We start from the raw sequence: 24,320 nt of genomic DNA, 5'->3' as shown, positions 1-24,320 counted from the left end.
GGCTGGTGCGTTTGGTTCTCCAGAAGGGTGGGGGTGGAATGGGGATGTCGGTTATGGAACGAGGTCAAGTTTTCGCGTTAACCGGAAGTCACAATCGTCCCTCCGTCCCATAGACTTTGCCGTTTCCCGTTGCAGGCAGATAAGCGTGGTTAAGGGAAGGGTGGGTGAGAATCGAGGGCGGTTTAGTCGTCGCTGGTAGAATTGGGTGAAGGGAAAGGGTGAATTAGAGGGCTCTTTTACGATTTTTCTGTAGGGGGAAAATCCCGAACAATCGTATTACCGGCCACTGATCGAGGGTCAAACGAAGTCCCACGAGGATGGGGGCGAGGGGGTGGATCGTTCGAAGGGTTTTGCTAGTTTGGCCTGTAACGAGTATTTATTAACCCCCATGTCCGGCGAATTGGCCACTCTGAATGGCTTCCATTTACTCTTGGCCTTCTGGACTGGCAAACTGCGGTAATTAATTGCCGGGACCTTTCCGTCGGTTGGAAAGGAGATTAATTAATTCTCTGGTTTACCATCCACGGCGATGAGTAAACGAAAGATTGGGAAATATAGTTTGTAGACTGCACGAATGTTTACCGCGAAATTCAGTTATCAATACGCTGCGCGGCATAATTATGAAACCACTCTAAAATTTGCAATTCTTGTGTATTTATGGTTAAAGTCAAAACAACCCAAGTACGCTGTGTCTGACATCCTGTTGAGAAATAACGTTCCTTTGGAAAAGGGTAGATTGTATTTTCTAGAAAAGAAGTGGTTCGTTTCCTTTTTAATCGCGATAAATAAGGATTGAAAATTGTAGGGTGCTTTTTTTTTATAGTTATGCCATTCAGTGTATGAACAAAATTTCATATTCGATTATTTCTATGTTGAATTTCTAAAATTTAGATAGCCAATTTCCAAACAACAATAACGAGCGCAAATTTGTTGTCACCACTGATGGTGTTACTACGTTGAAAGCAATTACGGATGGAATGTTCACATTTTTCGTATAATTTCTTCCCGAATTAAAATAGAACTGTCGGTTGGCGTTGTTTTTTTCGGTTGCAGAATTTAAAAAACCAGAATGAGGTCGGAAAACAATTTACTCCAGTGTGCCTCATGTGTTCAGCGATCTTCAGCGTTCCACGGAAAAATTTACAACCGCAGAGGCGGTTGCATGAATTTTTTAATCTTGTAATTTTCAAATGTTTGATGGTTCGCGGACAGACCGGAATGTCGATCGTCCCGTTTTGAAAAATGCATCAGAATTTATCGCGGTCGAAATATCGGCGTGATTGACTGTTAAAAAATACAGGGGATGTTCGCGATTTTTGGGATGAACGGCGCGATTGTTTTATGCAAAACGGCTACAGGCAGCCACGAACGGTTAATAATGCAATCCTTCTCGAATGTGGAAACGGAAATTTTTGTGATTCCATTTTTTTTGTAATGAAAAAAATGAAGTAAAAGTCTTTCGATCGTGTTGGAACGCAGTGCAATCGACCTCGCGATATTTCAATTATTGACAAAACACTTCGATGCCGAAAAACGAATTCGTCTATATTTCGCAAATGAATCGTGACCCAGTGGCGTTACATATATTCCTGTAATCGACTATCGACCAGTAAAAAACAACCGAGAAGAGAGACGAAAATACGAATACGGTTCCGATATTTGTCAAGATACCGAATGACATTTTTTTTTTTTTCGAAGCTTCGATTCTCTGTAGAACGTTTCAGTGTTTTCCGAACGGATGAGACTGCGCTGTCCGAAAATTGATTGGCAGATTGACTCTCGAAAAAAAAAAATATCTGTGACAGGCCCGCGTGGGTGGTTCTTCAACTTAAATGGGACAAAGCTCGTCCAGCTCTCTATACTAACAGGTGAAGCTGAAAGGAATCGAAAAAAAACGGTAGATAGAGTTCAATTAAAATAAATGGGTTTGATAACATCTTTATATCGGGGAAGAGATTGAACGAGTCAATGAAAAAGGGAATAAGAATTTTTCTAAATAAATTTCCAAGCTCAAGCACTTGTTGATTGAACAATTAACACGTTGAATATCACAGTGAATAATTCCGTATGTAGTCAGACGCAATTTATTTCACCTTTTAAGTCATAAATCGTCGAAAATAAATGCGTTTATTTAATAGAGGTCTTGTTTTAAATTATACCATGATCTATACAATTTCATTTTTCGCAATATATATACTCGATAAGTGTCCTAATATTATGTCCTATATACAGTTTCGAATAATGATACTGTATTTAAAACGTGTCCATTTTCGATACAATAACTTCAAAGTATAGCGACACGTCTATCAGTTTCCACCGGTGGTTCATTTATCCGTAACGAAGCAAAATGAATGGCCACCCCATCGCGTGGGGATGGCTACGAACCGCGTCAGCTCGGTCGATCGGCCGATAATACAGTATTCGAAAAGACAGAAACACACGGAGATGGCTGGAATTGTCCTTATTTATCCGCTTTAAGTCCCGCGGATCCACGAGGATCGATCGATCTCGTCACACGGCGCCGGATATTAAACCACCGGCTTGTCCTCGTCTAACATAAATTTCACCGACGACTCTTTCATATCCCCCCTCCTCACCCTCCACACCCACCCACAACCCCCTATCGACACTCCCATTTCGTTTTCAGATAGCGCACGCGCACACCACACTGACGCATGTACCGTGGGATTTAAACGTGGACAATATATTCAGTCGTATTGATATTTTCATCGGCAGGTGCCAGGACATGATTGAGGTCTGCCAGGCGATGATCGATTTCGCCAGGTAAACCACCACCACCCTGTCTATATACTTCTCGCATGGAATTCAAGACGAGCCGAACAAAGAAACGACAACTGTGATGATTGCTTGTAGATTCATTTTAATTTCGAGGGGAATCGTCGAGAAATCACCCTTTTTAATTAATTGTTGTAACTTTTCATTCTTATGCATGAAATAACATACTGTAAGTTGGAGTAACTTTGACTCATTGTCAAACAGAGGTAATTTCGTCTCAAAGTTAGAAAAGGGTAAATTTGGCTCATTGTCACCGAGGGGTAACTTTGTCGTAAACTGAGAAAACGATGATTCTCGATTTTTCAGATCTTTTACAGATATTTTAACATGAAATACCTTTTCACGTAAAAATCAACTTAATTTAACAATTTCCAGAGCTGCAAAATCAAAAATGATCATTTTTTGACTAAAGACAAAGTTGCCCTGATTGAGTCAAAGTTATCCCAACTTACAATATTAAATTTTAATGAGATTGGAGTGTCCTCCGTTTCATTTTGTGACTGATATGTTTGTCACAAGGGTAGTTTTGTCGTCGTGATCACCTCAATCTTCATCTAGCAATGAATCTTGAAGTGATCGTTGATGATAAAAAAACACGATTTTTAATATGAAGAACATGAGTGATTGTGATCGATGCACGCAGAATGGACGAAACCGTGGAGGAAACAAGGCCAATGTTCAGCGGGACCAAAGGAAAAGAACGGGAATGGGGCTGCCAGAAGATCGATAGGCTGTTCCACGAGGCGTTGCTGAAAATCAGACAGAACTCTGCGAAGATCTTCGACGTTCTCGAGGGAACGTGGCACGAAGACATGTTCGCGTTCCGCTCGGAGCTGAAGGATCTGGAAGTCATAATCGAGAACCTGGTCACGTCAGCTTTCGTCGGGATGAACAACGTACAGGAGGGGATCGAGGATCTCCAAGGATTCTACAATTATATGAACCGCGAGACGTTGAAATCGCTGTTCGACGAGAAGACTAACGACGTAAGAGAACTATATCTCACTCTCTCTGTATCTTTCTCCAGTTCCTTTGTATATCTCGCTAATTAACAAGTTTCCCGGTTCCCATTGAGTTTAATTCGCTGCTTTAAAACACACGAAACAAAGGAAAGAAGGGATCTAGAGAATTATCAGAGATTTTCTGCATCCAACGTTACACACGTATATAACATTCAGTTTCCAAGAGAAACAATCCTAACAGATGGTGGACTATTTTTTTTTATCGTAATGCAAGATTAACAAAATCCCTACAATCTTTCGTCGTTCTGAATTCATAAGCAAAGGTCCTTTGGTTCAACGATTTTAATGAAACTTTCAGGACATGTAGTAAGCTTCTTCAAAGATTACCTTGCTCAAAAAGTATCCTATTACTAGGCTGCAGATGTTTTATGCAGGTATAGAATTTTATGGAATAATCTCTCGAAACTGGACGTAAAAGGAAACTTTATTTATTTTATTAGGGAATTCTAGTAAATTTGAAGTATAAAGAAAATCTGATTAAACATTGCAAAACTGTTCACTATTCTGAATTTCAGGGAGAAAAATTAGGACAGTAAATCTTCGATTAATGCTCAAAACTCGGGACTGCTTTGAAACGAACACTATTTCCGCACCTCATAAATTTCAGTAGTTCACCTTTATATTTTTCCGACAGCCGACGAAGATTTTTTAAACTTAGCAGTGGGGATAAAGCATTTAACGTAGAAACCTTTCCGAGCATTTCTCGAGAATTTACTGTCTTACGAACACATGAGTCACTGTACCTAGATCATCCATATGCAACAGGTAAAAAAATATAATAAATCATGAGTAACAATCGGCTGAATTTCGCAAATCCAATGATTCAAGGCGAAAAAAAAACTCAGTTTCTGTTTCTGTAGATATGGAGGCTGTACAGCGACGAGATCCAACAGACGAAGCAAGAGGTCCTTGACGAAAGGGAAGAGTATCCTGCGATGACACCGTATTACGCAGGCAGAGCGTTGAATCTACGAGCGAAAGGGGCACGTCTGGAGTCAACGAGGCGGATGCTGGAGGAGGCCGCGTGGATGCCCAATTGCAGCATGAGCCTGGACATCTACTATCAACACGACATCGTGATGAAGTCGATCGACGATCTGATCACCTATCTATACCATAGCTGGATCCTATCGGTCGGCGAGAATCCACGTGCGAAGCTCGATCGTTTTCTGATGCGTCGAGCTGACGGAAAAACAGGGAATCTCGAGTGCACAATCGATCCTGACATTCTGACGCTCGGTCGCGAATCAGCCTGCTGGGTACATCAAAGGTTCCCCATACCGGTTCACATACGAGTCATCCATGATAAATGGGACACCCTGCGTTTCGTCTACGAGAGCGTCTTGGCTGTCGTTATCTCCTACAACAAAGTGATAGATGGTTAGTTTGATTGATTTTGTGGTGAACATGTTTATTCACCCTCAACGAAACATTCATTTTTTTTTCTAAATTTAGCGAAATCTCAAAAATTCTTTACCCCCGTCGAAAGATTCGTTCTTGAATTTAGAATTGTCGAAATATTAGAACAGATCCCAAAGAAAGAAGCTATTTCCTGAAATCTTAAAAATTCCTCTATTAACCCCATCGAAAAATTCGTGTTTTCCTAAATTTAAAATTGTCAAAATATTAGAAACAATCTCAAAGAAAGAAACTGCACCCTGAAATTTCCAAAATTCGTTTATTTACCCCTATCGACCGATCCATCTCTTTTTAAATTCAGGGTTGTCGGAACATTAGAAACGATCTGGAACAAAAAATCGGTACCCTGAAATCTCAAAAGTCCCTCTCTTGCCCCGTTCGAGAAAGATTCGTGTTTCCTGTCTCCCTAAATTCGGGATTATCGGATTGAATCTATTTCGACAAACATCAGATCCAATGTCGAGAATCCGTCGCGGTGTGTCCCCATAATCAAGGCTCCTATCAAACCATCGCAAACTTGATTAGCCTCTCGGCCCGGTGACACCCAAACGAAACACAGAGACGAGGGAAGGAGGTTAATTTTATTTTCCAGCGCTGTCGCCGACCGAGCGCAGTCTGTTCCGCGAGCTGATTCGCCAGCTAGACAGGAAGATCAATCCGGGCTTAGGCAGGCTGACATGGAACACGGAATACGTGGAGGCATACATCGAGGATTGCTTTAACGAAATGGCAAATGTACGCTTCCCTACCCCTCTTCGTTTCGCGCGTTGACTTTCGGAGCGCCTATATGCAACGGGACAGAAATTTATGCAACCGGTCCGGTTCTGTCCCCGACGAAATTAAATTTTGACCCAGATGGAAGGGGGCAGGGGAAATCCACCGTTGTCCCCAGCCTTTGTTTGTTTAATTAAGCAAGAAGTGCGCACGCGTGCCGTCGAAACGGAATAACAATAGCGGATACATCCGTGAGCCAGCGTTTGCGGCGATTCGTTACCCTGTTCAAATCGACGGAATTTCGGACGGTCCCTATACTCGCTGGACACGCGCGTTCCTCTATGGCTTTAAGGGCAGAGCATTGTGATAGGTCGAGATGTTAGATCGTGTGTAAACTTTTCAGCTCGAGATCGTTCATTGGGGTGACCAACGTTGAGTAAAAATTTTCTCCAACTGATGTCAAGAATAATTTGTTAATGTATACAGAGTGAGAAAAATAGGTTTTATTTTGAAGAATATAGACGTGATAGAAAAAATGTGAAAAGATAAAAATAATAATACTATTTATTTGTAAAAGGGTTTTGAGCCCTTTGATACAATATACTAGTACATTGGCAATCTAGATGACAAACAAAAAGTTTGGATGTAGGATCCCTTCGAGACTTACATTCAACAAGAGAAACAACAGAGTTTAAATACAAATAAATTAACTTCACGCGTGTAACATGCAATATCACAGAATGATTTAGATTTCTGAACCCGACACAATGGTCCACCCGCAACTCCCACCGTCCCCCACCCTGTGAATAATATCTCAAACGGAACTTCCGTTCTCTGTCCACGCTCACAGCTGCAAGAGTTCATCGACGTTTACAAAGAGGCGAACTTCGAGGTGGTGCAAATCTGCGAAAACATCTGCGACACGCCGATGATCAAGATCAAGCCGAACTACACGTACAGGCTACAAGAACTGGAGCAGGACTTGCTGACGACCAGGTACCCACCCCCCTCCCACTGGGCAGGTGTAGCCTTTGAATAAATCTGTGTGGTATAATCGGTGAAACGAACTTCTAAACGCTCCAGGGACGAGACCATCAACGATATGCTGACGAAACACATAAAGATGACGCAGTACATCCTGGTAATTTACGAAGGATTCAAACAAGTCATCGAGGATGTAAGTGTAGTTGTTTTTATTAAGACCAACCCTCGAATGGTAAGGTGAATTTTAAGGTCGTAGTTGGCGAAATGGGGTCTTATCTTGAATTTACATATTTGTTTATTTATATAACAAGGAATAATAATTGAGATGAAAATATCTATACCTTTAGAGGGTTAATCCTTCGATTTTCAAGCCATCGGTCGTGTGCCGTTCGATCTTATGAGCCTGCTCAACGACACTTTCAACCCCTTCTCGCCATTACCCCCTTGTTTCTTTCGCTCGTTGTCTCGGTTCTTTCTGCTACACATCGGCCGACAAACGACGGAAAATGCAAGGCATTCCACGGGGCAGAATTCCCGCGGAATGTCGCCGCCGTTATTCCCGCGGGCGATGCCGAGCAATTTTCGTGCGACTGAACGACGGAAACGGCGGGTAGTCCAGACCGATCCCCGGCTACGATATGTCGCTTCGTGACGCGACTACCGGAAGGAGCACGTCCTTTTCTAGCTCCTTGATCGAGAAGTTTTCAAAGAATCGTGGTTCAAGGCTCGAATTATAGATCCTTTGAAATCAAAAAGAAACGATATACAGTGACTCGAAAATTTGTTTATGGAAGACTATATAGCATTTATTCGGTCAATTTACCTACCGAAATGCGTATTGATAATTAAGAAAAATTCATTATAAAAGGATGACTGGAGTAATGACAATGTAAATGTATGGATAAAAAATGCATATGAATTTTTACACATAATTATTGACCTGAAAATGTGTGAACGAAAGTGTGAGTCACTGTATTCGCCCTTGAGATTTTCATTTGATCTCGATGAAATGTTTACACGATTGATTTATTGGTAATTAATGATAGAGCTTGAACGAATGGAGATCGTTCCTGCACAGGATCGATACAGTAATCATGGAGGCGTTCAGACAGTGTCTAAGAGGATCTTTGGAGATGATGTACTTGGCACTTCACGGTGACGAGTCCTCGCCCCCGTCACCGTTCATTCTGGTTCACGTTGATCTTGTCGATAACAAGGTGTGTCTTGGTTGATAGTTTTATGGGCCAGAGGAATAAGAAACTCATTTTTAGATAAACTTCACGCCCAATCTTATGGATATCGCGTCAGTGATCTCGGGGATCTTCGACAACCTGCTGGACCCGCTGAAAAAGGTCCATCGTATGGTCAGCAAGTTTCGGTTCGAGCACACCAATCCGCCATTCTGGTCGTTGTACGAAAAGGACACGGAGCTGTTGAATCTTCAACAGAAACTTAACGACGGTATTATTCTTTTATGTATTAATTCTTTTATCACTAATGGGACATATGTATCCCAGAGGGGAGTTAAAACATTTTGGTGGGAAATATAGATGGAATAACAATATTCCTACACATTGATATCGCATGTGTCCCTTGCACTCCCTCCAAAACTCTTAATAATGAATAATATGATATAACTTCAATTTTTACGAAGACACTAGGTCTATAGAATGTCCTAGAAGTGGTGTAAGTCGATCTTCAAAAAGTGATAGTAAAACGGTCGGCCCTTAACCCTTTAACGCCCAGACCCTTTAATCGTTATTTCAAAATTATGAGAATGATATATTTATATGTTGCAGCTTATTATTTTGAACTCGAAAAAATCGATATTCAATGAACATTCTTAAGAAAAAATCAATATTCGTCCCTAGGACTAGGAATCTTAAGATTTCTTGAATCTTTCTAAAAAATTCTGCTACGAAATATCTTCATATTTCAGAGGTGAACTTCTGTTTCGCGCAAATGCAAGCCTACCTGAAAACCTGGGAGCCCTTCCAAGAAGTCTGGGAGATCAACAGATACCTGTATCTCCAGAGGTGTGACAGCAACGTTCGAAATTCGTGTAACGATCTGTTAATAAAAAAATTGGAGGGATTTATTCTCGTTGCAGGTACGAGAAACTGAGGCCCACCGCCGAGTCATACGACGCGGACATCACCAGGTACAATATCGTCGCGAACAACGTTCATATGCAGGAAACGGTGATGACTGTTCACTTCCTAGACGTGAATTCAGATCGATTGAAGGGGGCGATCATCGAAGAATGCTCAATTTGGCAGCAGAAGTTTCTCGAGCTTCTCGAGAAGCAGACCGAGACCATGGTGAACCATGTTTATCACTATATCTCGGAGAACTCGAGGAAGTGAGTAGGAAAGTAGGAAAATCCTACGAGATTTTTGATAATATACAGTGACGGTTAAAAAAATTATCATTTTTCTAAAATCTTAATATACCGTGTTATATACAGCATTTAATTTGCTGTCGGAATATATATTAAACACGTACTAAAGTTGAAGTTAAAGAATAATAAAAATGAAACAAATCGAGAAAGTGGTTACTTTTTTATCCACAACTGTATATATTGAAAAGAAATTTAATGGCAGGTGTAGATAGATTTTCTGTAGATTCAGAGATGTTCCCAAATTTTGTGAAACAGTTTCTTCTTCACCTTTCCCTCGTCGATCGAGTTAATTAATATCTTCTGTTATTATAATTTCGTGCGTACAATATATAGCTGCGGTTGGTTTTCGTCAGAAGCCATTTTAACACGTTTTCTTGAGCACTTCGTCCCAGCTGGAGGTCTTCAACCGTGTTCGAGTATACACGATCATGGTTTCCGTTGTGTTTTAAACGCACCTCGACCGGCAATCACGACGATTCGAGGAGCAATTGGTCCCTCCGCGGCCATTTATCAGCGAACCACTCGTCGAAACGGTCCTTAACCTCTGCTCGAAGGCGAGACGAGGCGCAAATTGAATTGCGTTTCATCCGCGAATTAATTACCGATCCATGCTTCCGTATCTCTATCTCTCGTATCAAGAAGCTCTGGTGAATATATACAGGGTGTTCCGTTTAAATGGACCTGCTCGATTATCTCCGAAATTTTTGACGATATTAAAAAATGTTACAGACAGAATTTAAATGGTACCAGAGGACACACTTCTTGAAGGTCAGCTTTGTTTTTCTAAATGGAATCGTACATTTTTTAATACAATACTTAATACTACTCGCTATTCCCTACATAAACTACTAAGTCACTTATGGCGAATTAGTGCATTAAAAAATATACGATGCCATTTAGAAAACAAAGTTTACCTTCATATGACATCTAGGCGTCCACATAGAAAGAAGTTACATTAAAAAGTGTGCCATATCATTTACCGTCTTCAGTTTCGAAGATATTCGAGTGGGTCAATTTAAATGGGACTCCCTGTATATATATACATATTTCCTAGCGAACAGAATCATTCTGGTCCAATATATTCGTCAGATATATTCTATCGATACCGTGGCTGGTGGATCGTCCAACGGATCGAGCCGGTCCAGCGACGGTCCGTCCCCGTCGTAAATTCTTTCCCCATCCGCGAATCTTTCTGGATCTCACGCAAGAATCCGTCCGTTCGTAGAATAACGAAGGAACCGACGGACCTGATCAGTATGCAGTACTCGCTGCAGTTGTACGAAAGGCTCACCAGCGAGATTCCGAGGGAGGAGAAGGAATTCCCGAAGATCCAGGAGCAATACCAGACTCTGGGTAAACCCTTTAAACGCTTCCACGCTTTCGTTTGGTGGAGAAGAGGTTGGAGAGGCCGTGAAGGGGGGATCGATAGCCCGTGAAATCGGGGTGGCGCACCGAAAAGAGGGTGGAGGATGGCGAGTCTGTTTTTCCTTGGTCGATGGAGAACGTTTAATTGTTGTTCCTCCGTCGCAGAGAAGTACGAGAGGCCTTTGACGTTCGACTTCAAACGGAAAGTAGGCCACATACCGCCCGCGTGGGCGGCGTACCTGGACGTGCTCACTCAGAGTGAGTTGATGCTCAGCGAGAAAAAGGTAACACATTGTAAAAGCTCGTGTTCCGTAAATAACTCACGTCAGGGACACTGAAGAATCACTTGAAAATTGGATAGGGACCGATAATAGGAATGGTTAAATTTAATATCAATTCAGTTTAAAAGTTAAAGGAAATATATTGTCAAAAGAAAATTCTTGGAGGTTTCCGAAAGGTCTACAGAAAATATTCTTACCGTAGGAGGAATTTAAGAATATGTTGTTACAAGACGCCATGATGATGAAGGACGAAGTGACCGTGCTAGTGGCCAAGTTCGCTGTGACGGGTCCCTTCACGTCCGACTGGATAACGAAAGGTAGACACAATAAAAAAAAATCATAAATAAGTACATAACCACTCTAATTCTTCCACTGACCCGAGTTTCATACAGATGCATTCGATTGGATCGACTATGTCCACCGGGAGATCGATTCCTTGAAGAGAAGAGAGAGTCAATTGAAGTCGCAGCTGACCATTTTCGGGATCAGCCAGTCGGACAATCTGGAGCTGATACAGCTAGAGAAGGTAAACAATCGTCGCTATTTTCCAGCAGACAGGTGAGACTTCGTTTTCAGGACCTAGCTGCTCTGGAGCTGGTGTGGCAATTGACGAACGAGTGGTACGAGGCGTGGGACAGGTATAGGACCGACAACTTCTGGCGGATCGAGATGGAGGAGATGGACAACACCGCGAACGTTCTCTTCAGGAAGCTGAATCGTCTCAACAGAGAATTGAAAGAGAAGAATTGGGAGATCATCGAGCATTCGAGGTGATCGTCGATTCTTACTTCCCTATTTTTATGAAATTCCTTCTTAGAGTACAAGTTTGATACGGACATGGACAATAATCGAACGGTACTATCATTCGAACTATAACAATTGAGTGGCAGCTAGACGAAGTCGCCAGACCTCTAAGTCACAAAATTCATCTTCTTCCGTTCAAACGACCTCCACGATTATTCTTTGAGAAATATATGAATAATCCTCGATGAAGTAAAGTGGAGAGCTTGTTTCAGGATGCTGGTGGATAAATTCCGGCGCACCCTTCCGTTGATCACCGACCTGAAGAACCCAGCGATGAGATCACGGCACTGGAAGAAGGTCAAAGAAGTCATCGACCGTGACTTCGACGAGACCTCGGAGACGTTTACACTGGAGGCGATCGCCGAGATGCAGCTGCAGAATTTCGCTGAACAGATCGCGGATATCTCGAACGCGGCCACGATGGAGCTGGCCATCGAAACTGTAAATGAACACGTTCCATTATACAATCATGGAGCATCAGCGGTTCATCTCAAGCTTTCTGTTAATGATTCAGGGTCTACGGAATATCAGCCATGTCTGGCAGAGCATGCCCATACAAATGGTACCGTACAAGGACAGAGGGATATACAAGCTGTTGTCCATAGACGATGTGCTGCAAACTCTGGACGAACAACAGGTTCAGCTGTCAGCCATGAAGGCGACAAGGTGCGACAAGGAAATATATCGTGTTGCACCTCGTTGAATTCCCCTCGATAAATACTATCTTACTATACGTAAAAAAGTATGCAAGTCTACTTGAAAAAATTAAGATGACCTTAAAATGATGTCTCCCACTAGTGGGGACTAAAGCACTAATTTAAACTGAACAGCACTGTTCTATAGTTACGATCGCACACAGGTTCGTCGAGCCATTCGCTACCGAGGTCGACTACTGGGAACGCACCTTGTCCGCCGTTGGGGAGGTCCTCGAAATGACGCTAATCATCCAACGTGGATATATGTACATGGACAATATATTCACCACGGAGGACATCAAGAAACAATTGCCCAAGGAGAGCGACGTGTACGACAAGCTGACCAAGCAATGGAAGACAATCACATCGCGTATGGCGCAAAAGGCTCTGGCTCTTCCTGCCACCCATGAACCACGTACGCTCCATAAAGTATTAAATTAATTAGGATTATCACGACGCTGTTTAAAGGTGCGTATCCACTTGTGTATCCTCGTATAACAAATAGATACGCAACATAATCCCGAATCCATTTGTACCAATTGCAAAATTGTGAAAAAATCGTGATACATTCTAATTCGAGGGGAGGGATTCGTGCTGCAATATCCGCGTAAATTCCGGGACCGGGTGCAGAGTGAAAAGAAAAAGTTGGGGGAAAGAAAATGTACAGCGCGTCGTCGTCGGCTCGATGAGGGGGTTGGAAGAAAAAGGAACCAGGCGTGCCGACGCGACCGACGCGCTATAAAATAATGTAAATCCGGTCTACCGGAAGCATTTGCATTTTTTCCACTTCGCCCTTCCTGCCCCCCTCCACCCACCGACTCTCATCCTTCCCCTTATGTTCAGCCGGGCTGCTCGAAGTTCTGAATAAAATCAACGACAACCTGGAGTCGATGCAACGCGCCCTGGAACAGTATCTCGAGACCAAACGACACGTGTTCCCGAGATTCTATTTCATCTCGAACGACGACCTGCTGGAGATACTGGCGAACGCTAGAAAACCGGAACTGATACAACCGCACATCAAGAAACTGTTCGAGAACATTAAATCGCTGAATCTCGGCAAGGTACAATAAATCCTCGATAAGTGTTCGAAGACTCCTCGGCACGAAATATTAAATATTTCATAAACTCACTAGCATATGCAGCTGAAACAGTCAGTGTTACACCTGGGAAACTGTCCTTGTCAGTGTTGAGGAGCTTTCGAACACTAATCGATAATTTACTGTAAACACTAGATCGATCGGATATCTCTAATTGAAGATTTGATTTTTTTTCATGGTTTTCCTCTCTTTTTGTTCAGTCTCTGACAGGAAAATATTTGGCCAACGGTATGTTCTCGATCGAGGGCGAATACGTCGAGTTCTCCGCCTCAGTTCTCCTCGAGGGTCAAGTCGAAAGATGGCTCTGCGACGTCGGTGAGTTTTTTTCATAAACTCGTACGAACCTTCCACCCAAAAAAAAGAAAATGTTAAATCCGTTAGAAGTCTAGTCTCTAGACGCCTCTTCAATTCGATTTCACCACGTGTCACAATTTCATTCGTACTAACGTGCCAACGTGACGCTCGTTAAACTGAAGGGTTAATTAAATCCAACAACAGTTCGAATTAACGGACACGCTCGAATTTCACAGGACGAACAAAAAATACAAAACGAAAGATTTTAGAACCCCTGTACCCACTCCATTTCTCCCCATCCCCCCGCCCATACGCAGTGTCCCCGTCGAAAATCCGATTTAACCCCGCCGAACGCGCGCGTAACCGTCGACGGACGTCCGTCCGGGAAAAAAAAAGTTTCAACCACCCGCGTTTCATTCCGACGACCGACCTTTCATATCCCCCCCCGCCTTTTAAAGGGACCATCCGGCAACAATTTTTGACGGGAACACAATTTGCTCGCGTGGTAACGGAAAAAAAGCCCGGGAAAACGGGGATGGGAGAAAAAGTACGAGTTGCAGTGGTGAGAATTGAGAGGAGGGAGGTTCGTTGAACAGATGAACTGGGTTGAGGGAGAGGAGGCACGATGAACAGACGACCTGGGGACAGAGTTGAGCACAATTCTGCAGTGTGTTAAGAAACGATAGGTTTTAATTTTTAAATTAATAGAAATTAAATTTTCAGGATATTAGGCGTGTATACTAACAAATTTCTATGTTAAACATTATTTAAGGATTAAACATTATTAACTATGTAAATCCTCGATGAGTGTTCGAAGCTTCCTCGGCACTGAACATTAAAAATTGCATAAACTGACGGCCATATGTAGCTGAAACAAATATCATTGACTTCAGAATACCAAGCTGAACCTCATGAAAAAGTCAGCGTTACACCTGGTGACCTCTTTCTATCAGCGCCCGTGGAACCTTCGAGCACTCATCGAGGATTCACCGTATATACTTATATACTTATTTACCTAGTGAATTTGCCCATTTCTATCTGACGATAAAAAAATGGTAGACACGAACGTGCCCCCCCAAAAAAATAGTGTGTCGCAATTGCAGAAACCGCGATGAGAACGAGCCTGCGCGATGTGCTGAGGCAGTGTCGAACCGCCCTCCGAAAAATGACCGCGAAACGCGACAGGTGGGTGAAAGAGTGGCCGAGCCAGCCGGGAATTACGTCCACTCAGATCCAGTGGACCGCCGACTGTACCCGCACCCTTCTGCACTGCAAGTGAGTAGCCCATCTCTGTGTATGTACGCCGAAAATTTAGGCGACGTTAGTTACAGGAATGGGTTGAAGGGAGGGTTGCAGCCAGGAGAGGAAGGGTGGATGGTTAGGGAAAACTGAATCTAGTCTAGGACACCCCCTCCCTACTGGAACGCTGTTGGAGACGGCTAGAAAGGAAGACAGAGGGGAGGGGGATATAGGGTGTACCAAACGGGAGAAAGTGAGAGACATAGGGGGTGGTGGAGGATCGCGGGTAGAGGGACACGGTAACTCTAATAAGGGGAAATTTTGCATATTCTGGCTCTCGTGCTACGATCCAGCCCGGGGTGCGCATCCTTCCTACCCTCGTTTGCATATACTAGCCGTACTGAGAATAATTTAACCCACACCCTGGACCGTCCATATTCCCCCACCACCCCCTTCCCTACGTCGTCGTCTAACCGGAGAAAATCCCTCCCGTCCCGGGACACCCTCTTCTAACGTGTTCGTGTAACCGTGGGGGCTAGGTGGTAACCGTGCACCCTGCGTCGCATCTCTCTGTTAACCGAAAGAGGGGGAGGGCGTCCCGAGGCCGCTCGAGGGACCGACGAAAGAAGTAAAAAGAAGGGTGTATGTAGAGGTGTCGGACAAAGAGGCTGATTATGCTGTTCGCGGGAGAACCGGGGACGGTGGATAAAAATTTACGCTTTTGGACCTGGGTACCACCTGGCTAAATGTCCGTGCCTGGGGGCTGTGTAGAGAAGTGCGCTGGAGGATGGTGGGCACATTTTAGGGGAAGATTAGAAGCGTCGAGGGGCTTTTCGGTGCCGTTTAAGATCACGTTTATGGCTGTTTGACGTCGAATATACAGGGTGTCTTGTTTGCGTGTGACCCCACCGAATAATTTTGTTAACACTTTGATGTCGGATGATGTTGTATTACGTCTTTCCAAAAACAAAGATTGAATGCGGTTGATGTAGTACAACGCCTACAGGATATTGACCACTTCCATACAAATAACGTAAAGAATATTTTTTCCATTTTGAATAAGACACCCTTATATACAGGGGAAACGATTTCTATATAAATTAATAGTAAACGACACGATTAAAGGTTGTTAGACTCGAGACGACCGCTGAAGAAACTACGAAGACGTCAGAATCAGGCGCTGAACAAGTACTCGGAGGCGATCAGGAGCGACTTGAGTCGATTGGATCGTCTGAAGTTCAAGGCGATCGTGGTGATCGAGATCCACGCTAGGGACGTTGTCGAGAAGATGTACAGATCCAGTAAGTGTATCAATCATCCTACTTTAAATCTAGACGGCTTATCTAGCACCTTTTCGTCGTCACCTTTAGACCTCGGTTATATATACATATATATCATCTTTATTGATACAGATGATAATAAGAAATAAACGGGGATAAGTCCCCATTAGTGTGCAAAGCTATATCAGTGCTGAAATAGTTATTGGATCTGATTTAGTCATTGATGACTTGATGGGGGCATGGAGATTTACCAACTCGAGGAGATGAGGACATTAAATAAGGTTATTAACAGTCTTAAATACGAATACAACTGCCAGTTACAAATTATGGATTGCACCGAATTTAACCAGATATTTGCCATGTTACGACCTTCCAACGAAACCCGTGTTCGCGATAGGGTGGTCGAACCATCTCCCCAACTGGGGTCCCTCGTAAATTCATCTCGTCGGTATTGGGTCGAAAATAGATAAACGGTCGGACAGATAGGTGGGACCAGGATCCGTAGTATTATCCTTGCAATCGTGGAAACAATTTGCCGCGGGCGACCGGTAAACATTGTTAAGTGAACAGGCACAATATTTGGCCGATCCGTAGAGCTGTAATATATCTGGCAAACGCGTTGCGTCAACCGAGAGGCGCGCCGATTTATCGAGAACAGGAACGCATCGCGGATTAATGGGCATATCGTGTGGATTAAACTAATGCAGGCTGCCCGTTGTTCGATTGTTTGGACACACCGGTGGTAATTTCCGTTTGTCTTCTTGTCCCCGTCGTCGTCCTGTAAACAACAAACGGAAAGTTCGATCAAGCGTTTACAACAATTCGTCGCCTGAATTCTTAAACGGTTCAAACTTCATTTTTCCAAAGAATTTAGTTAATCAATCTATTGATCCAAAGAACACGAATTCATCATAATATATAGAAAAAATTCGACCTAGAAAACAACAAATATTCTTTCAAGAATTTACCAAACAATTTCAGATTGCAAAGACGTGTCAGAGTTCGAGTGGCTGTCGCAGCTACGGTTCTACTGGGACAAAGACATCGACGACTGCATTGTATGGCAAACGAACACGCACTTCGTCTACGGGTACGAGTACCTTGGGACCAGCGGACGTCTGGTCATAACGCCCTTGACCGATCGGTAATACAGTTTTCTCGTTTTTTTCGACTCTCAACTCACAAAGGACCATTCCTACTTTAGCCTCCGCTTCGTTTAGAATTTCAAGCAAACGTTTGATTAACGTTAAGCGTGTCTGATATTTCACGTAAAATTTGTCACTTTGCGCTCCATGCTTGCCCTAGTAATCTACGAAGACGAAGTTACATCGCGAAGTTTCCAGGATCTCATTGCCGCTGCCATCCCTTCGTCCCTAAGAACCGTTGATTAACGTTGATTGCGCCTTCCAAGCTTCTTCCGGTCCGAAACTCATCGCCTTAGGCTGTCTTTGAACTCGTGTACATATTTTTGAAGATTCACCTCGCTTGCGAAACCGTCGAAACCAGCCAGCGTCTAACGTTGATTGGCTGTTCCAGCGTTGATTAACCTTTGGACGACGGTTTTTGGGTCCGTTTTGACTCAGAATTTCAGAAACTTCGCTCATCATTTTGGGGTAAGGAAAGAAATTGAAATTTTTTAATTTTTTTTCTTGTTTAGAGGAATAGTTTGAAATTTTTTTATTTTTGTTGTTTATATTAGCATTTTCTAAGAAGACCAGCATATTTGGAAGAAATTCGTACTGAAACTCTATACTTTGGGTCTATCTGGACCCACCTACCGCCGTCCACGAGATTCGATCTCTTTACAGACATCAGGATCGTTCGTTAAAATGATTTGTCGAGCAAAAGGTGACAAGGTTTCGAGTTAAATGCTCCAGGTGTGAAAGCTTTTGGACAATTTCATAGTCGAACCGCAACCGATGGTATTCTATCAATCGTAACGAAGTCAATATTACGATAATGGGCTCGATAGGATGGCGGTGGGATCTCGGTTGTAATTGTAATCTCATGCGGTGACGGGAATCGTCGCGACCCCTGACCTAATTACACCGTATTGCGCTATCGACCTGCGTGTAACTCGCTCTCGACCGGTATACGCGTTTGTAATGGGAATCGCTTTCACGCGTGACCTCGTTTCACCGTTCGCAGCCTTACCGTCCTCGCGTCCTCGAATTTCTCGCGTGATTTCACGATTGACGTGGTGGAGTATAACTTCTCATTATCATACAAAGTTTTACTCATTCGATCGAAGGCTGGCAATATAACCGTAGAACATACATGGAATGTACTGTGTTCTTAGAACAGCCTCACAAGGATAGGGTCTAATATAGGGGATGATTTGTAAGTGCCCCTATTTAAGAATATTTGTGAACAGGTACAAGCCTCCTACATTGCCTAAATGTTTAATAATAATTTTTCAACAATTTTCTTTCGAATGACACTACAAAAATATATATGTCAGATAAGTGAAACGTCAGTTCCGTCGATTCTCAGCTAATCAAAGAAAGATTACGGTGAATATAAACTTTCGATATGCATCCCAGATGATTTATCCAGATTCCATTAAATTCTTCCACAAATACATACTCGGTCTACTTTGTTCACTGAACACTTTGGATGTTTACTTCGAATAAAATACACCTTTCAGTGTAGATAACTCATCCACGTTACACATCCATCGTGTAAAGCCTAGATTCGTGTTTAGCAGCGTTCTGGTACCAGCAGAGGGATGTTGATCGCGCAAAATTCCCTAAAGGCAGGCAAACGAAATTTTCGTTCGTCGAGTGCGTAATACAAGGTGACACGAAGCCCAGGTTGATGTACACGTAGGACACGATACAATCTCGTGGTCGGTTTCGAGAGGCGGCTGCGATAGTTTGCGCGGCGTGACATCAAAGGAAACGGATCGCCCGCGGGCCGGGCGTCTACGATACTTAACCTGGTATCGATTTAATCGCGATAAAAGGGTACCGCCCCCCACGCGTCTAATTTATGGACAGGAGCTCCGGGAACCATCCCGATACATTTGTTACCGGCCCCCGGGTAAATTTGTCTTGTGGAAAGAAGAACGCCAAGACGACGACGACGCCCCCTTCCTCGATTCCCCGTAGCCGACCGTGCGTCGTCGCCGCGCCCCCGTTCGAAACGTATTAAACGACGGTTCGTGGCGTTGTCCGAGCCCGTGGAACCGTTTTACAGAAGATTTCGGACTCTTTATTGAGTTGAGATCTATTGGAGATTTTCGAACTGTATGATTGTTTTCTGGCTCGTTCGTTCTCGTATAGAACGCTGGGAGAATTTATATTCATGGTTGCGTCGTAGCATTATTCTGGAGGACTTAACGATTTAAATTCCTTTTCTTTTTGTGTGAAGAAGTCAGAACTGTCTACGGATTGTACCACCTAAACACGCATATACTTTCGTTTTTATTAGGCGTAGACACTCGATAATTGTGAAGATGTAAACAATGAAAGTTACGAAACTTCAAGATATACTGTGAATATTAGTCAGTTACTAGATATTTACAAAAAGAATAATTTGAATAGGTCCACTAGTAACAGAAATAATTAATTTGTTCAAGTTATGTTTTCCATACTGTACACCACTCTTTTTATTTGTATGGAGCATAGCAGTTTGTGAATAATAGATCTGAAATAATAAAAATAATAAGACAGAGTAGGGCAGAATCACACATGTGATAACCTGTTTCAATTAACGATTCCATCTTGTTGACAGGTGCTACATCACTCTGACCACCGCCCTCCACCTGTACCGCGGTGGCAGTCCAAAGGGGCCAGCTGGGACAGGTAAAACTGAGACCGTGAAGGATCTTGGTAAAGCGCTTGGATTCAACGTGATCGTGGTGAACTGTTCCGAAGGGTTGGACTATAAAAGTATGGGGAGGCTGTTCTCCGGGCTGGCGCAGACCGGTGCATGGGGTTGCTTCGACGAATTTAATCGGTGAGTACAGACCGTGAAGCATCCATCAAACTTGATATTTTCACGTTTTATACTTTTGCATAATCGCCACTTTAGAAAAGCGTTTTCTTAACACTTTAACTGCCACGTCACCCAAATATGGATGACACTTATTAGATTATTAAAATACTGTTACAAAGTTTTGAGTAAAATTAATATTGCAGTATAATTTAAAATAAGACCAACATTCTCTATAAACTGAACGTATATCTGGACCCCGGAGCCAGAGTGTATCAATCTTTCCGGTGGTACAAATTATTTCGTTCTAAGTCGTCCAGTTTTTAATATAGGTACATAATAGTCTAGCAATGATATTAAGTTCATATTTTTAAAACAGTCTAAAGTCCATTACTTAAGGGAATTAATGCAAAGTTCACCATTTCTACATAGAGGATCTTCCCTTAAATCGATTTCAATAGTTCAAAGTCTCACCTAAATTCTATTCTATTATTTGTCCTATCCATGTATTGGAACGTGTTAAATTGCATATTATAAAATAGGGTTTGTACCCATACGAATTAAATTAAACTAAAATTAAAACGAGATAAGGTGTGTCTGACTACGTACTGCTTTTTCTACTGTGGCAGTCACCGTCTTAATCGATCGATAAACCGTGGACACAACTGTCCCGTTGATAACACAACGAACACTCGCGTCCCGTCGTCATTTTTACGAGGTAATCGAGTTCCTTTTCTTCTTAACGACAGCATAAACATCGAGGTATTGTCGGTGGTGGCGCAACAGATACTCTCTATACTCACAGCGATCTCGCAGAAAATGAACAAATTCGTGTTCGAGGGCACGGAGATATCGTTGGTACACACATGCGGTATTTTCATCACGATGAATCCTGGTTACGCTGGTAGAACAGAGCTACCAGACAATCTGAAGTCAATGTTCCGGCCGATCTCGATGATGGTGCCTGACAGTGGCATGATCGCTGAGATCAATCTGTTCGGCGAGGGTTTCGAGAACACCAGAATTTTGGCTAGAAAGGTATCGTTCATGATCCTGTTCGTCCTGGCTACATTGTCGTCAAGAAAATAATTAAAAAATAACGTGGATCGATCCGCAGGTTTTCACTTTGTACACGCTGGCCCAGCAACAGCTCAGCAAACAGTATCACTACGACTTTGGTTTGAGAGGTATCGTGACTTTGACCAGGTACGCTGGCAAGAAGAAGAGGCTCTACCCGAATTTACCAGATGACGAGGTAAAATCGAAGGAAGTCAGACTTTAATATATAGAGTAAATCCTCTATTAGTGTTCGAAGGCTTCTCGGTACAGAACATTAAATATTTTATAAACTAATGAGCATATGCGACTGAAACAAATATCATTGCCAAACGTCATTAAAAAGTCAGCGTTACAGCTGAGGACCTCTCCTTGTCAGTGCTGAAGAGTCTTCGGACACTCATCGAGGATTTACTGTGTTGCTGGAAACCCGCGGATATCCTAATGCATTATCCACCGGCTGCTATTTAATAGGATTAGTATAATCTATTTAATGGGTTTTGTTATTGGACACAGCAGCTTGGTCACGTTTATCAGTTAGGGTCTTTAGGATAATCCTCTAAAATTGGAATATTGTTGGTTGGTCATCCATTATTCCAATCACAGAGGATCATTCTTCTGAACTGATTTAGACCACCAGCAGAAAGGTTACCTTTCTATACAATCAAAATCTCCATTTGTTCTCTGCTGCTAAATAACTCAGTAGATCCTCATCATTTTCTCCTGATACATCGATCTGTTCGTCTCCTCCTTTCTCCGTTCCGTCACTGTCAACTCGTCTAAGAGAGTCTCACCCACGCAAACGTCTCTATTTGCTGATTGTTATCGTCACGGGACGAGCATCAGATGTCAGTGAACCATTGCAACCGGACACCAATGGAATTCTTGTGACACACAGGTGATCATCCTGGCGATGAAGGATATGAACATCGCTAAACTCACATCCGACGATCTACCGTTGTTCCTTGGCATCACCAGCGATCTATTCCCGGACGTGGAGGTGCCGAGCGTCGATTACGAGGAAATTATCGCTTATATAACCAAGGAGGCGATCAAGCTGAAGCTTCAGGTAATCTCGTCTGGGGGGGGGGAGAAACCGGTTGTAAACGATCCAGCCGGTCGTAGACGATGCCTTTCCCCCCGACGAATTTTTATAAGCTTGTCGTTTAATCGAGGAATTCGATCTATCGATCGAGAGGAAATTACCAGCCTGTAAATTTGAAACGGTGCACATTGAATATCGATAATCCAGGTTTTCCCGTCCGCCTTGTGGAAATTGAATCGAGTCTATTATCTCACCGGGGAGAATTGTTAATAATCGTCGGAATTTCGGTCAATCGCTGTGCTTGGCTCCATTGGATCCAGTTGTACCTAAAATTCGAGAGTAACTAAGGGTTTAAGAGACATCAATATTATTACCGTGGATATTGTCGATACTTTATCGATCACCTTTGTAGATAATTAACCAAATTGGGCAAATATCTTCACCGAAATTGGACCTAGCCTTACACGTGACAAGTTACAGTCTAGGCGATGGCCCAAATTCAACAACCTTCACCAACTCGAATTTCCTTACATGGGCAATTTCAACCCTCCCAGACATCATTAACGTCCCCCAGACGATCACGTAGGGTGCATCCCCAGTTCGACAGACTTAACGTTGTTCGCAGCCTATTCCCCTGATACTGACGAAAGTTATCGAACTGTACGAGACGATGAGCTCGAGACACTCGACGATGATGGTCGGCGAGTCGAACACTGCGAAAACGGTCACCTGGCAGATACTGCAGAACACGAAGACCAGCATGAAGAACGACAAGAAACCGGGCCACAACGTCGTCCATGTGCATCCCATCAATCCGAAAGCGTTGAGCCTCGGCGAGCTGTACGGCGAATACAATCTCTCGACTGGCGAATGGCACGACGGCGTGATATCCTCGATCATGCGGAAAACCTGTTCCGGTATAATACCGATTTTTGTCCCATCGGGTGGCTCGATGAACCGACTCAGATAGAATTCTTCTTGTCTACGTTTTCACAGAGGACACACCTGACGAGAAATGGATCCTCTTTGACGGGCCTGTGGACGCTGACTGGATAGAGAACATGAACAGCGTCATGGACGATAATAAAGCAAGTTCGATGATACTTTGGTAGAATGTAACTTTACTTGGTTGATGAGGTTAGATCTTATTTGTAGTAGGTGAATTTCTGTCAGATTTATTTAGATCTTCTTCAGTACCCTCTGGATCATGGAATTATTAAGCAGTCTTGTTTGTAGTAGTTGGATTCTGTCAGATCTGTTCACATTTTCTTCAGTACCTTCTTAATAGTCTTATTTGCAATAGTCTGATGACTGTCAGATCTCTTTACGTCTTCTATTGTACCGTTTAAATCATAGAATTATTAAATAGTCGATCCTCGGTTCACTTTCGATCAGTATTTTCTTCCAATTTTTCTGCAGTACTGTATATTTCTTTCCTGCTTATCAACTCGCCAAGGTTCTATTTTCTGCAGACCTCAGCTAGAATCCAGTCTCCCATATCGTGTTTCCATTTACCTTCGTTCTCCAGTCTCGTCGAATATCTTTTGTTTTCCCTTCGGAAATTTTGTCAGTTTCCTTCAGATTCTTCTCCAGTTTCATTGGATCTTACCCGTTCCTTGACTTTCCTTTTAAAACAATCATGCTAATTCTTTCGCCAGGTTTTAACACTGATAAACAATGATCGTATCACGATGCCCGACCAAGTGTCCCTATTATTCGAGGTTCAGGATCTAGCAGTCGCCTCTCCTGCGACTGTTTCCAGAGCTGGTATGGTCTACAACGATTACAAAGACCTCGGTTGGAAACCGTACATGACATCCTGGTTACTAAAATACAACGGAAAACCAGAATTCACAGAGGAGGTAAGATACCTCGAAATGGTGGAATAC

The 24,320-nt window shown here is 43.0% G+C and overlaps 1 protein-coding gene across 1 annotated transcript in view; it reads left to right on the top strand.

Annotated features, from left to right (window-relative positions):
* LOC107190531 (dynein heavy chain 2, axonemal) overlaps positions 1–24,320 on the top strand; it is a 45,027-nt gene that overhangs the window by 2,902 nt on the left and 17,805 nt on the right. Inside the window, exons 3-32 of the mRNA XM_015579341.1 lie at positions 2,648–2,784; positions 3,440–3,782; positions 4,679–5,198; positions 5,830–5,972; positions 6,802–6,947; positions 7,035–7,128; positions 7,982–8,152; positions 8,207–8,396; positions 8,875–8,971; positions 9,046–9,297; positions 10,562–10,689; positions 10,867–10,985; positions 11,185–11,299; positions 11,375–11,508; positions 11,559–11,752; positions 11,999–12,227; positions 12,301–12,452; positions 12,646–12,896; positions 13,325–13,545; positions 13,782–13,896; positions 14,979–15,150; positions 16,240–16,415; positions 17,376–17,538; positions 20,130–20,354; positions 21,080–21,368; positions 21,448–21,585; positions 22,285–22,455; positions 23,057–23,348; positions 23,428–23,519; positions 24,090–24,293. Coding sequence (XP_015434827.1) covers positions 2,648–2,784; positions 3,440–3,782; positions 4,679–5,198; positions 5,830–5,972; positions 6,802–6,947; positions 7,035–7,128; positions 7,982–8,152; positions 8,207–8,396; positions 8,875–8,971; positions 9,046–9,297; positions 10,562–10,689; positions 10,867–10,985; positions 11,185–11,299; positions 11,375–11,508; positions 11,559–11,752; positions 11,999–12,227; positions 12,301–12,452; positions 12,646–12,896; positions 13,325–13,545; positions 13,782–13,896; positions 14,979–15,150; positions 16,240–16,415; positions 17,376–17,538; positions 20,130–20,354; positions 21,080–21,368; positions 21,448–21,585; positions 22,285–22,455; positions 23,057–23,348; positions 23,428–23,519; positions 24,090–24,293 — 5,673 coding nt within the window. The remainder of the gene's footprint in view (positions 1–2,647; positions 2,785–3,439; positions 3,783–4,678; positions 5,199–5,829; positions 5,973–6,801; positions 6,948–7,034; positions 7,129–7,981; positions 8,153–8,206; positions 8,397–8,874; positions 8,972–9,045; positions 9,298–10,561; positions 10,690–10,866; positions 10,986–11,184; positions 11,300–11,374; positions 11,509–11,558; positions 11,753–11,998; positions 12,228–12,300; positions 12,453–12,645; positions 12,897–13,324; positions 13,546–13,781; positions 13,897–14,978; positions 15,151–16,239; positions 16,416–17,375; positions 17,539–20,129; positions 20,355–21,079; positions 21,369–21,447; positions 21,586–22,284; positions 22,456–23,056; positions 23,349–23,427; positions 23,520–24,089; positions 24,294–24,320) is intronic.

This window comes from Dufourea novaeangliae, unplaced genomic scaffold (genome assembly GCF_001272555.1).
Source record: "Dufourea novaeangliae isolate 0120121106 unplaced genomic scaffold, ASM127255v1 scaffold187, whole genome shotgun sequence".
In the NCBI taxonomy this organism is placed as follows: Eukaryota; Metazoa; Arthropoda; class Insecta; order Hymenoptera; family Halictidae; genus Dufourea; species Dufourea novaeangliae.
Note: the sequence above shows the minus strand (reverse complement) of the source record. Positions and strands in the feature narration are given on the sequence as shown.